This window comes from Callorhinus ursinus, unplaced genomic scaffold (assembly GCF_003265705.2).
Source record: "Callorhinus ursinus isolate GAN/ISIS: 27379988/994484 unplaced genomic scaffold, GSC_fseal_2.0 scaffold8, whole genome shotgun sequence".
Classification (NCBI taxonomy): Eukaryota; Metazoa; Chordata; class Mammalia; order Carnivora; family Otariidae; genus Callorhinus; species Callorhinus ursinus.
The window spans coordinates 24,893,110-24,906,305 of NW_027397070.1; the positions used below are offsets into that span (position 1 = coordinate 24,893,110).

At 42.2% G+C, this 13,196-nt stretch overlaps 1 protein-coding gene across 2 annotated transcripts; it reads right to left on the minus strand.

Moving 5' to 3' along the window:
• Positions 1 to 88: 88 nt before the first annotated feature.
• DNAAF2 (dynein axonemal assembly factor 2) lies at positions 89 to 8,032 on the minus strand. 2 transcript variants are annotated; one of them, XM_025870108.2, is made up of 3 exons: positions 5,878 to 8,032; positions 2,532 to 2,675; positions 89 to 1,118 (listed from the first exon to the last, which is right to left on the minus strand). In XM_025870108.2, exons 1-3 carry the CDS (start codon positions 7,714 to 7,716, stop codon positions 612 to 614), a joined length of 2,490 nt encoding a protein of 829 aa, XP_025725893.2. In that variant the 5' UTR covers positions 7,717 to 8,032; the 3' UTR covers positions 89 to 611. The 2 variants fall into 2 exon arrangements, with proteins under 2 accessions (XP_025725893.2, XP_073751267.1); XM_073895166.1 differs by having other exon boundaries at positions 92 to 1,118; positions 6,339 to 6,456.
• Between the last annotated feature and the right edge of the window lie 5,164 nt (positions 8,033 to 13,196).

Below are 13,196 nucleotides of genomic sequence, written 5' to 3' on the forward strand. Positions count from 1 at the left end.
ATATATATATATATATATATATATAGTGTGTGTGTGTGTGTGTGTGACACACAGAGGTGAAGCAAAAATACTAAATTTCATTCAGTGTATTTGTATTGTAATTGGATAGTTAATACTGGTTAGTAAAGTTCTAAGAATCTCTATTTCAAGCATAAATACATCCTATTTGGTGAAACATAAAGGCATAGTTTGGAGATTCTACGCCTACCCACACACACATACTGATTAATTTCTAGTTAATTGCATTCTTGAAAATTACTTTTTGTAACAGACACAACTTAGTGAATATTTACTTTGAAACTTTATTAAAGTAATGGTAAACAAAAGAAGCCAAAAACAAACAAGCAAATATATACAGGTTGTATTAAAACTAAATGTTTGCCCATTAGAAAAAATATACATCTATCAGATGAATCACAAAAATCTCCATGATTAAGAAAACTTTGTATAAACTCTACATGGGCAAAAAAATAAATTCTCTCTAATTTCCCCATTAGAATCAAAATTGCAAATTTTAATTTTATACTTTTTGAATACTTTAAGATAGTAGTTAACAGAAAGATAATCTATTTTAAGTCCAAAAAACTTTTAAACTCTAAAATTACATAGAATTAGTCCAAGTCATACAGCAAAGAATTATGAAAACTGAATGCGCATTGAGTCACATGATCTTTAATAAACTGCACGCTACCGTCCTGCATATTGGTTTCTTTTATGTTGTTAAGACCAGGTAAATTGTGAACTGTAGTTTTGTTTAGTAATGAAGATAGGTCATCTCCATCTAATTCTTTCTCTTCTGTTATCATTGGTTCTTTTAAGTCATCTTTTTCCTCATTTGAGTAAACAGGACTTTTTTCTTTTATAAATTCAGGTTCCATTTTTGACTCAGGTTGCTGAGACTTTCCAAACAGCATGTGAGAAACATCAAGAGACTCTTGTTGCAAGCATACAACTGAACCACAACTGTCTGTTTCTAGTACTTTAACTGCTATAGACGAATCAGAATCAGTTGTTGAGGTGGTAGGATGTTCTGTATTTTCTTTTTCAGGGAGATGACTTCCTTCAGTGCCTTTTTCTTCCTTTTCATGAAGCTGTTCAGAGTTACTACATTCTTGCAACTATGTCAAGAGAAACAACAAATTGAGAATCTTTGAAAAAAATAGAAAATTAAATTGTACTCTATGGATATAGGGCTTTTTTTATTTTTCTTTTTTTATATATAGATATAATGCTTACAGATCTGCAAATAGGCTTCTGGGCTCTCCCCCTCAAAGTCATCTTCCAAATGCTGCCAGTTATTTTTTATTTTTTTATTTTTTTTAAGATTCTATTTATTTATTTGACAGAGAGAGACACAGAGAGAGCAGGAACACAAGCAGGGGAGTGGGAGAGGGAGAAGCAGGCTTCCCGCCGAGTAGGGAGACCAATGCGGGGCTCGATCCCAGGACCCTGGGACCATGACCTGAGCCGAAGGCAGATGCTTAACGACTGAGCCACCCAGGTGCCCACTGCCAGTTATTTTTTAACAGTGCAGACAGTGCAAAGCTGGCATTAATTCTGGATTAATTCCTTTCAATGACCCCTTATCTCCTTCAGAATAAATTAATCCTGGCCTACAAAACCCTTTAGTAGTCATTCTTTTTTTTTAAAAGATTTTATTTTTATTTGACAGAGAGACCCAGCCAGAGAGGGAGCACAAGCAGGGGTAGGTACAGGCAGAGGGAGAAGCAGGCTTCCTGCAAAGCAGGGAGCCCGATGCAGGGCTCAATCCCAGGACCCTGGGATCATGATCCGAGCCGAAGGAAGGCAGACACTTAGCAACTGAGCCACCCAGGCGCCCCAGTAGTCATTCTTATAAGGGCAGTCTTTAATTTCTTTTCTTTTTTTTTTTTATTCGAGAGAGAGAGAGAAAGAGAGAGAGGCAGACAGAGAAGCAGGCTCCCAAGGAGCAAGGAGCCCGATGCGGGACTCCATCCCAGGACTCTGGGATCATGACCTGAGCCGAAGGCAGACGCTTGACCATCTGAGCCACCCAGGCGCCCGGGCAGTCTTTAATTTCTTAAATTTTCTTGAATTTCTGTGATTCTTCAGAACCACTCTCCTCCCCAATTCATATATAAATTAATTGTGCTAGTTACTAAATTATTTGTGTCCAATATTGAAGATTAAAAATAACCAGACTTAAGGTTCAACTAGAAAGAATAAACAAACTGAATGACAGCTCTGTCCCATGGTTTGAGAGTCAAAAAGACTTGTTTGTCCCTGAACTCGTACTCAAACTTCCCCAGTGTTAGTTTCCCTCTTCCTCATTGGACTGTTACTTTGGGATTAAATGAGATATATGTGAAAATGAACCACAAAGTGTTTGGCACATAGTAAAATACATGCAAAAAAAGTCTTTACTCCTCTTAAGTCTTCCCAGCCATTACGTACATTTAATTTAAAGTTATGACATCAAGAAATCAAAAATTAAGTTATCTGTCAGGTTTTAACCTTGTCCTAAATCACTACAAAGGCCACCAAATCCTTACCTTTGTATGAATTTGAATCTTACTATCAGTAACCTGAAGAACTTCAATTAATGGTGGGGTTAAGGACATTGTCTGATTAAATGGAGGGCTCAGGACCTCTTCAAGCACCTCATCAACATTTTCTTCATTGACAAACAGCCTTTCCTAAAATAAGAGAAAAAATATTCTGCCTTATAGGTCATTTTTGACAAAGTTGATCTAAAAACTCATACAAGTTCTTACACACTTCAGGATTACACTTTTAAAATGTTTAATGTTACTCCTATGCTGTCTTGGCAGAAGAAAACAGTGTTGTACAGAGCAGTAAGACTAGCAACAGTATATACATATATCAGAAAAGATCCTAAAAGAAAAAAGTCTTAGCTCCTTCTCTAAATCTGTTAACAGTCTGAGATAATCTTACTTACAAATGGTATTTTCCTTTCCTTTTTTCTCTTAATATTTTATAAGAATAATATCACCTCCAGGGCTATAAATGCAGTCACTGCTATAAAATGTAATTTTAGAATACTTCCTAATGAGACAGCTAAGAAATATATATGACAGGATTTATTTAAATTTTGTGTGACCAGTTTGCCTTTTAGTTCTTGGCCAGGTAAGAACCAAACATAATATTTAAGAGAAGTATATTCTGGTTTTGCACATTGAGATAATCCATTGTGACAGTATCATATAGCTATTTATAAGAATGAGGTAAGATTTCGGGACGCCTGGGTGGCTCAGTTGTTAAGCGTCTGCCTTTGGCTCAGGTCATGATCCTGGTGTCCTGGGATCGAGTCCTGCATCAGGGAGCCTGCTTCTCCCTTTGCCTCTGCCTCCCTCTCTCTGTCTCTCATGAATAAATAAATAAAATCTTTAAAAAAAAAATGAGGTAGATTTCAAGAGGCTGACATGGAAAGATTTCCAAACTATAATTAGGAAGTGCATAAATCACTTTCACCAGAATCGAAACACAAAGCAACTTGTGCATATGCATGTCAAGTGAATACAGGTATATAGTTAGGGGGCTGAAGGGATAACCACATTTAAAATGCATAAAATCAGTTTAATGTTGCCCAAAATAAAAGTACTTTCATAAAAACAAATCTCCAAATAAACAGTTCATTATTTGGTCCAAATAGGAGGGCAAAATCAGAAAGAGACAAGTTTAAAGTTCCCTTATATTAAATAGTATTTAAACTTATGAACACCTACCATGAACGTTGGGTACAGAAAAATCTTATATTTGGAGTAGTTTCCTTGCTATTTTTTTAAAGTTCCAGAATAACTGTATTATAGAAACATCCCCCAATTAAAAGCATTTGTAAGTTTCCTACCCCTGGAAAAGATTTGCACAAAAATTGCACAAAAATACACCAAATACTTTTAGTCTTTAGTTAACCCAAGGAAAAACAATATTTATAATGGAAATGGTTATGATTAAAACAAAGTATTTGCATAAACTCACCTTATTCTAATGACTGATTTTACTCTGAAAGATACTGAATTTAGTGGTCCTAAAGCTCTAGGAAAATTTCCAGTGAATATTTAGGCTTTTATAAATCTATTTTGTACTTGTTTATGTGTAAAGTAACAATTCTGACCTTGACAGTCACAAATCAGTCTAATTATTTTCATATGATGCATATAATCATTATATATTATATGTCTACCCACACATTACTCTTGTGATTTTAAAAAATTTTACTTTAATACTTAGACCCTAGTCCAGTGAAATGTAAAGAAAAATAACTGAATATTATGGTTCCATCAGCTTTAGCAAATGTGATGATTAACGAAGTAATTACAAATCTATTTCAAGCATCAGAGATATAAAACACAGTTGCCCTAATCCCATTTTGGTCTAGTTTCTTTGCTAAAATAATGTTAGCCTTCTAGAAAATCAGATTAAAATAATAGTCTTTAGTATTCTCTCAACCGTTTATCCATAAAACTTTCTTCCCAGTTGTTATTTTTATATTTATTAAAACAATTACAGGGGCACCTGTAATGCTCAGTTGGAGGAGCATGCAACTCTTTATCTCCGGTAGTGAGTTCGAGCCCCAGGACTGGGTGGAGGGGTAGCCTTTACGTAAATAAACTTTAAAAATAAATAAATAAAACAATTACAGGAAAACGACTCCCCTTTCCTAAATTTCCCCCTCCTGATGATATAAACAGTCAATTTCATATTATATTCTCACAAAGTATCTTACCTCACCCTGGCTATTTATTTTACCATTTTGGGAGAGTTTCAAATTAACCACTGCTCACAAAAGATACCCTCTTAAAATATAACTTATTAGCAAATATCTAGGAAAATCACAGGGAAGAAATGAAAATTTCTGGCAAGTTAAAACCCAAGGCTAAAAACTTAATTTTCAATATATAATCTGTGCAACTAGTTTTATTTCTGGGAATTTAAGCCTTGAATTTGTTAAAAGCTAAAAAAAAATATTACATGTAAAACTCATCCATACCTCAGTGAAAACCACCAATTGTTAATTTATGAGTTTAAAAATTTCCTTAGAACTTAAAATTTTACAAAATTTTTAAAAAAAAATTATCAATAGGGGCGGACGTGTTGAGTGGCTCAGCTGGTTGAGGAACCCACTCTTGATTTCGCTCATGTCATGGTCTCTGGTCCTGGGATGAGCCCAGTGTATGCTCCCGCTCAGCGGGGGAGTCTGCTTCTCTCTCTCTCTCTCTCTCTCCTTCTGCCCCTCACCTACTTAAGTCAATAAATAAAAAATAAATAATAAAATCTTTTAAAAAAATTGTCAATTATACTGGAGTACTGAATCTGAAATTCAAGAACCTCAATAACCTAAAAAGTATAGTAGCAACTACAATCGAACACACTATTCATGAAAATTATGTCCTAAGTAAACTAGGTAATGCTCAGCCCCAAGTTCTAGAGTACCTGCCCACAAGAGGTCTTAGCTGATCTTGATGTGCACTCTAACAAATATTTATATAGTTGATCTTTCAACAGCAGGGGGTTAGGGGACACTGCCCCCCCCCCCGTTGAAAAATCAACCTCCAACTTTTGACTCCTCCAAAGCTTAACTACTAGTAGCCTACTGTTGACTGGAAGCCTTACCTATAACATAAACAGCCCATTAACTAATATTTTGTATGTTGTATTATATACTATATTCTTATAATGTAAACTAGAGAAAAAATGTTTTTAAGAAAATCATTAGAGAAAATACATTTATAGTATTATACTGTATTTATCAAAAAAGATCTGCTTATAAGTGAATCCAGGCAGATCCAACCTGTGTTGTTCAAGGGTCAATTATAAGAGCAATTTTTTAAAAGTGGGATGGAATATTTCAAATATGAGTCTAGAAAGAACTGTTACCTCCAAAGAATCCTTGTTTAAACCATAATACCACTCTCTCCAATGTCCATAGCACTCTGGCGATTTAGCCAGTTCTATCACTGCATTGTTTGAAGAAATACTAGCCACAGGTTCTTTGGTACTCAATTTATTCTCCGGAGCAAATTGCAAAAAAAAGGAATAATAAACTGAGTCTTGGGTGGAGAAGCCTAATTTGTACCGGAAGGGGCTCACATCCCCTTGAAGACTTTGCGGTTGGATCCGAGGCACTTGAATTAGCAGAGTCAGGGATTCTTCATCCTGATTACAATGCAAAGGAGGACACAAAGGTTCCTTGCTGCCGGTCCCGGGACCACCCATGGCTCGATCGGAGGGCTCCCGGCCCGCGCCTTCCCCGATCACTCGCGTCTCAACTCCGAAATCTCCACGCGCACTCTCTCTTCCTGCAAAAGAAACCCTGTCAAGGTCCCCCGATGAAGTACCCGGGGAGCCTCCTCCACCGTCCCCAGGTGAGTTCCCTGCTACGGTAGGCGGCTCCTCCTCGATGCCCGTTGTCCACACCGCTTGCTCGTCCAAGTCCTGCTCCTCCGGCTCGGAGACGAGCTCCTCCACAGCGGCGGCTGGGGTGGTGATCCCGGCGTCCGCAGCCCCGGGTGGCCTGGGATCCGGGCCACCGTTACCGGCACAACCCCCTACCGGGCCCATCTCCCCCTTGCGAGCGGAAGCGCAGGCCGCGCCGTCAGTTCCGGACATGCAGACGGACTCTTCCGGCGCCACGGCGGGTTCCTGGCGCGCGGGGGGAAGCGCCACGGGAAGGGTGACCACCAGCTGTCGCCGGGCCTTGTTGAACTGCGCCTTGCCGCGGCTGTCGTCCACTGCGTACGGGAGCGAGAGCCGCAGCCGGTAGTCGGGTTTCCTTGAGTCGAGGCACAGCCGCTTTCCCGTCACCTCCAGCGCCGCCTGCTCGGCCGAGCGCAACAACGGCAGCTCGATGGTGACCACCAGCTCCCGGGGCACCGGGCTGGGGGCCGAGTCCCGGGAGCAGCGGTAATCCTGGAGGTCCACGTGGTGGCGCTGCACCACGCTGTAGCGAGGCTCGGTGGGGGCGAGCTGCAGGACCGCCTCCGGAGGGGAGGGCGCCTGGGGTGGGGGGACCAGTGAGTTTCCGGCCGCCGCAGGGCACTGGTAGGGGTAGGGGAAATCGGGGAGAGGGCTCTCCGGCTCCCCCTCGGGCCGGGCCGGGACGCCCCCGGGAAGGGGCGTGCGCAGCACGGCAGCCTCCTGAGTCCCCTTGTACTTGATCTTCAGGGTCTTGGCATTCCTGCGGTCCAGCTTCACGCCGAACTGCTTCTCGATGGCCTCCAGTGCCGTGGCGTCCAACATCTGGCGGAAGCGCTCGTGGCGCCGGGCCAGCGCGAGCGCGTCTGGGTGGAAGACCACGTCGTAGACTGTGTAGCGGGTGCCTCGGCCCCCCGCGTACTCGCGGCCGGGAGCCAGGCTGTAGGGCAGGGACCACTGGCTGCCGGCCGCCGCGCCCCTGGGGCCGGGTCGGCTGCTGGGCGCGCCCACCAGCGCGTTGCTGCACACGTTCACGAAGCAGCGCCGCGCCCCGTCGAGGCTAGTGCGCAGTACGTGACCCGGCTGCGGGTGCACGAACCGCACGTCCACTCCGCGCTCACGCTCCAGCGCGGTGATCTCCGCCTCGTAGCGCCGCCGGTTCTCCGGGTCCGTGAGCTCCTCGGCGTACTCGGTGAACATTCGCCGGAACTCTGGGTCCTGGAAGGCTGAGGTGAGCCGCTGGACCTCCTCTCCGCTCAGGTCCAAGTCCTCCAGCGGCGAAGAGGCTGCCGCCTTGGCCATGCTGCCCCGCCGCTCCTAGCCCTCGGGCGGGAGGAGATGGACCCGAGACCCAGGTGGGTGGGACGCGCCGTGGAGTCGCTGGTCTGCGGAGAGTGGGGCGGCCCAGTTCGGTAACCGCCAGAGAATTGAGCCTGGGGCAGCGCGTGGTCGTTGCCATAGTGACACCGCCAACCGCCGCGAGGAGGGGCAGGAATGGGAGCCGGCTGGTGGAAGCGCCACAGATAGCCTCTTAGTTCCTTCAAATCAACCCACTACGGCACATGCTGCCTTTTTAGATCCCTGTGCCATGGTGCAATTAGTTCTGCAGAATAACGGCCACAATAATTATAATTTCCAGCATTTATGTACGTTATCGTATTCACAAGCTGTAATTCAAGTTTAAACTTATGTACACTTTTTACTTTACCAAACGGACATTTCAATTTTCTAGACATTTCACCATCGAGTTTGCCCTATAACAACTCACATGTGGGGCAAGAGCTATGGGCAGGTTATTCATAAATAACAAATGATCAGTAGGCATACAGGACTTTTTATTTTTAGTTTATTATTTATTTTTTTTATTTAGTAATCTCTACACTCTAGGGCTGAAACTCAGGACCCCGAGATCAAGAGTCGCATGCCCAGGACTTTAATAGTAAAAATGCAAATGTAAAATCTCACACATAACCTATCAAAATGGCAAAGGCTGGGGACGCCTGGGTGGCTCAGTCGTTGGGCGTCTGCCTTCAGCTCAGGTCATGATCCCAGGGTCTTGGAATCGAGCCCCGCATCGGGCTCCCTGCTCGGCGGGAAGCCTGCTTCTCCCTCTCCCACTCCCCCTGCTTGTGTTCCCTCTTTCGCTGTGTCTCTCCCTGTCAAATAAATAAATAAAATCTTTTAAAAAAATGGCACAGGCTGTTTTTACAATTACTGTATTTCCTTGGGGTGGTAGTAAAGCCTTTCTAAGAGAGTTGTTTGGTAGCTGTATAAAAGCCTTTAGAAGGTATGTACTCTTTTCATCCAGCAATTCTAAGAGCGTGCTCAAAGCAACATTTCCCATGATTCTAAAGGTTTGGGAAGAATCCAGGAGTTCAACAGTGGGACTGGGTGAGCAGATTTTGCTATAGCCATACAGTGGGATTTTATGCACTCAAAAGTAACGTTATAGAATAATATTTATTGACTAAGGTAGTTATTAATTTGTAGTTGTTAAATCCAGTGATTGTTCTTCTGTTCTCATTTTGTTGAAACTTTTATCAACATTTAACACAGTTGATGTTGGCATTACCTCAGTGACAAGACACTTTACAGATTTCTCTGCTACCTCATCAGACATTTGACACTATATAATCTATTTTGCAAGTGTTTGCCTCTGTTCCACTTGTAAGTGGAAATGCCTCAAGGCTGGGATTTTTGTCTCTTCTCCATTTATATTCTCTCCTTCACAAATATTTTTACACTCACAAATACAAGACTTATATATCAGGTTCTGAATTCCAAACTAGTATATCCAGTTGCCCATTTGAGGTCTCCATTTCAATGATTTAATGTCTATGTCCTTCAGGTTTGAAATGACCAAAAATCTAACTCCTTTACCTCTGCCCTCATCTTATGATCTCTTGGCTGTATTCAAAACAGTTGACTGCCCCTCCTTGAAATATACTCTTGGTTTGAAGAACTCCATGCTCTCCCATTTTCCTCCTCCTTTGCTTGTTCCTTTCCCGCCTGTCCTCTAAATGTAGGAGTCACCCAAAGTCTGTTCATCAGACTACTTACCTAACTGTATTCCTTCCCAGATGATCCTCATCAGGCTCACAGCTTTAAATGCCATCTAAGTTTAGATTCATTCTTTCAACAGATATTTATTGCACACTTGCTGCACCTACTACTTATATAAGTAAGGGACTGTTCCAGGCACTGGATGGAACAAAACAAAATCAATTGTGTTCCAAGGATGTGAAGCGACTGGCACTCTCGTATGCTGGACGTATCTATTGGGTCAATTACTTGGGAAAATTTTTGTTGACTGTAATGTATATTCATAACTAAGAAATTCTACTCCTAGATATATATCCAATAGAAACACATATCCCTATCAAAAGACATGTACTAGAATTTGCATATTTATAATTGCAGTATTTGCAATAATAGATAAACAGAAACTACTCAAGTTTCCATCAATAGTAGAATGGACAAATAAAAAGTATATCCACACAATGGACATGAATGGACAATGTGGATAAATGTTACTAACAAGGTTGTATGAAAGAAACCAGATGCAAAATAATATGTACTGTATGATTCCATTCTACAATAGGCAAAGCTTGGCAAAATGAATCTCACTGCTAGAAACCAGGCTAGTGATTGTCCTTTCAAGGGAGAGTGGGCTTTTGTGATTGGAGGGGAGCAGGAGTGAGCTTCTGGGTTGAGGGGTAGTATCCTGATTCTTAATCTTGGTATTGCTAACAGGATGTGCAGTTTGTTAAAATTCATTGAGCTGTACATTGACGATAGGGGGCTTTATGTAATACTTCAATTTAAAAGTTTTTGAATGTACTTGTAAAAAAAAAAATCCGTGCCTTCATGGATCTCATGTGGGTTGAGACTAGTGACTCCAAAATTTTATCTCCAGTCACACTTAACCTCTGAGCTCTAGGCTCATGCCACTACCTACCAGATACCTCCACCTGGATGTGTGATAGTCATCTCCAAATAGAAAAAATATTTTTTTAAGATTTTATTTTTTTTAAATTATTTATTTATTTATTTGAGAGAGAGAGAGAGAGAATGAGAGATAGAGAGCACGAGAGGGAAGAGGGTCAGAGGGAGAAGCCGACTCCCTGCTGAGCAGGAAGCCCGATGTGGGACTCGATCCCGGGACTCCAGGATCATGACCTGAGCCGAAGGCAGTCGCTTAACCAACTGAGCCACCCAGGCGCCCCTAAGATTTTATTTTTAAGTAATCTCTACACCCAACGTGGGGCTCAAACTCACAGTCCCAAGATCAAGAGTTGCACATTCCACTGACTGAACACCAGCCAGTCACGCCTCCAAACAGAAATCTTGGTTTTTTTTTCCCCTCTCAAACCTGTTATTTCCCCAGTCTCAGTAAACCGTACTGTCCGCCCAGCTGCTTAAGCCTGAAACCTAAGTGTAATCCTTGATTCCTCTTACCCCCACCCTGCACCACTGTTCAATTACCAAGGCCTGTGGTCTCTTCTTACGCACCCCGAATACACCCACTTCTTTCCATTTCTGGTCTGAGCCACTGCCTCATCTCCATCGCAGACTTCTGCAGTAGCTTCCTGACTGGTCTCTTCAGCTCTTCCCTTTCTTACAATCTCTTCTCCACACAGTAACCTTAGGGATCTTGAAAAACAGATCTGCTGAACACCTTTCAGGAGGCCCACCTCCAGATTCCTTACTTGTGTCTACAAGGCCATCATGCCTTGATCCCTAGCCCTCTTCATGCTCAGCTCCTGGATCATTACACCTCGGCCTCCATGGCAGAGCACCCTTGCTCCTGGGTAGCCTGTGCTGCTGGTTGAACATGCTGTGTGAGGGCCTCCATTGCACAGAAAACACACGAATGTGCACAGGGTCAGTACTGAAACATTCCGTCTTAATTTTACCCTGCCTGCTCTGAGCGGTCCCCACCACTATAAGAGGACAGAGTAAATTCCACGATCGATTTTGGTGAATGATTGGGACTCAACTCATCTTATTTAATAGGTATATTTTACAGAACACCGGATTAAGTTCCTGTGCTTATAAGACAGAGAAAGCAATTCATGGGCACAATTCAGTCTGTAATCATGTCTTCCTCAGTGCAGAGTGTAATTTAAATCACTGGTGATCGAAAAGTCAGGATGCTTTACCTGAAAATTCAGATTTCTCCCGAATGGCCAGCTAGGCTCGGCTTCCCACGTGGCTACAGCTGGCTGGTGCAGACAGCAGCAGGTGCAGCCGTTAGGTGCACCTGTGTGTTCCAGTCGCACTTCCTGTGGTTTCCCCACATGAGACCAATGTTGCTTTTCTCACAGCAGAGAAATCTTTTGTGTGATCTACATGGCCCCTGTTCATGACTGCCTCAGACCCAGACTTCTGGCAGTGAGCCAGCTGATTAAGCATCCAAGTCAGGGAGCACACCACCTCTCTGCTTTTCCCCCAGACAGAGGCCCAGGATACCCTTTCAGTGCTGCTCCTCTGCTGCCCCATCTTTCAGACTTCTGCTTTTCATTTCTGGACGATGAGGATTCCCACCCGGTTCTAGTTCTGGTCTTGTTCTAACACGTGTTTGGTTCTGGCAACGTACCTGCTCGTAGTTAACTGCTTTGCTTCACTTCACCTTGCTAAGTCCTAAATGCACCCTGTCTTTCTACCCACTAAATGTAAAAAGATCTCAAAAAGCTCATCTTATAGAAACGAATGAGGGAACACTTTGTATGAGTTTCCGTAACTTCCTACTCGTCATCTTTCATATGTAGCTCTGGTTCTCATAACTGGACCAACAGCCTTGCAGGGTTTATTTCACTACCACTTTCAAAGCCCAAATTATAAATTTTCTAAGCAATATAGCTTTTGAACTTATGCCTTAATTTCATCTTTAACTTTTTCTAGGCTATTCTTGAAATTAAAGCTAAATCGTACTCTTCTAACATCAGGCCTCTACTAAACTTCTCCCCAAATTTTCCATCTTCAAACCACTTCTCAAACTGCCACTTCACCCTTAACTACTAATTCACTTACCACTACATTCAGATAAAATTTCATTGAGGAATTTTCCCTTCAGTATGTCATTTTTATTTTTTATCAGTCTCTCTTCCCCAAAAAGTTAATTTTCTTTCAAAGAAATGTCTTCCATTCTAGGCTTTTTGTAATATTAAGATTACTCCTACATTTGAAACATTCTTTGTACCCATGATTTCCTGTCTGTCATTCAGATTCATTTCTAGGCTATTATTGCAATGCTGTAAACTAAAAGATAAGTAAGGGGATGGTGTTAAGTGATTACATCCAAATAACAAAACCTGCTGCTTCAAAATAATGTGTCTTCTAAATGTAAAATCTATGGCGACTATGTGTTTTTAAATCTCCAGTGCCAAGGCGCCTGGGTGGCTCAAGTCAATTAAGCGTCTGCCTTTGGCTCAGGTCATGATCCCGGGGTCCTGGGATGGAGCCCCACATCAGGCTCCCTGCTTGGCAGGAAGCTTCTCCCTCTCCCACTCCCCCTGCTTGTGTTCCCTCTCTCACTGTGTCTCTCTGTCAAATAAATAAATGGAATCTTAAAAAAAAAAAAAACTCCAGTGCCAAAAGATACTTATGGGAAATGATTAGATAATCATTAATTTTGTGATGTGATGTCAGTAATATCCTGACACAAAGGTTTTCACTATCATTAGAATAAATTCTGTGACTTGAAATTTAGTTTGAAAATTGCTAAATCTACCATTAGGACTCTTAACTCTTATGGTGATAAAAACCCAAGTTAGACAAAA

What these genes read in the sequence shown, in the direction of transcription:
- DNAAF2 (XM_025870108.2), bottom strand. Translation starts at nt 7,716, where the DNA reads ATGGCCAAGGCGGCAGCCTCTTCGCCGCTGGAGGACTTGGACCTGAGC. An exon ending in TAAACAAGGATTCTTTGGAG is followed by an intron (nt 2,676 to 5,877) that starts GTAACAGTTCTT and finishes CTCTTATTTTAG; the next exon opens with GAAAGGCTGTTTGTCAATGA. An exon ending in AGATTCAAATTCATACAAAG is followed by an intron (nt 1,119 to 2,531) that starts GTAAGGATTTGG and finishes CTCTTGACATAG; the next exon opens with TTGCAAGAATGTAGTAACTC.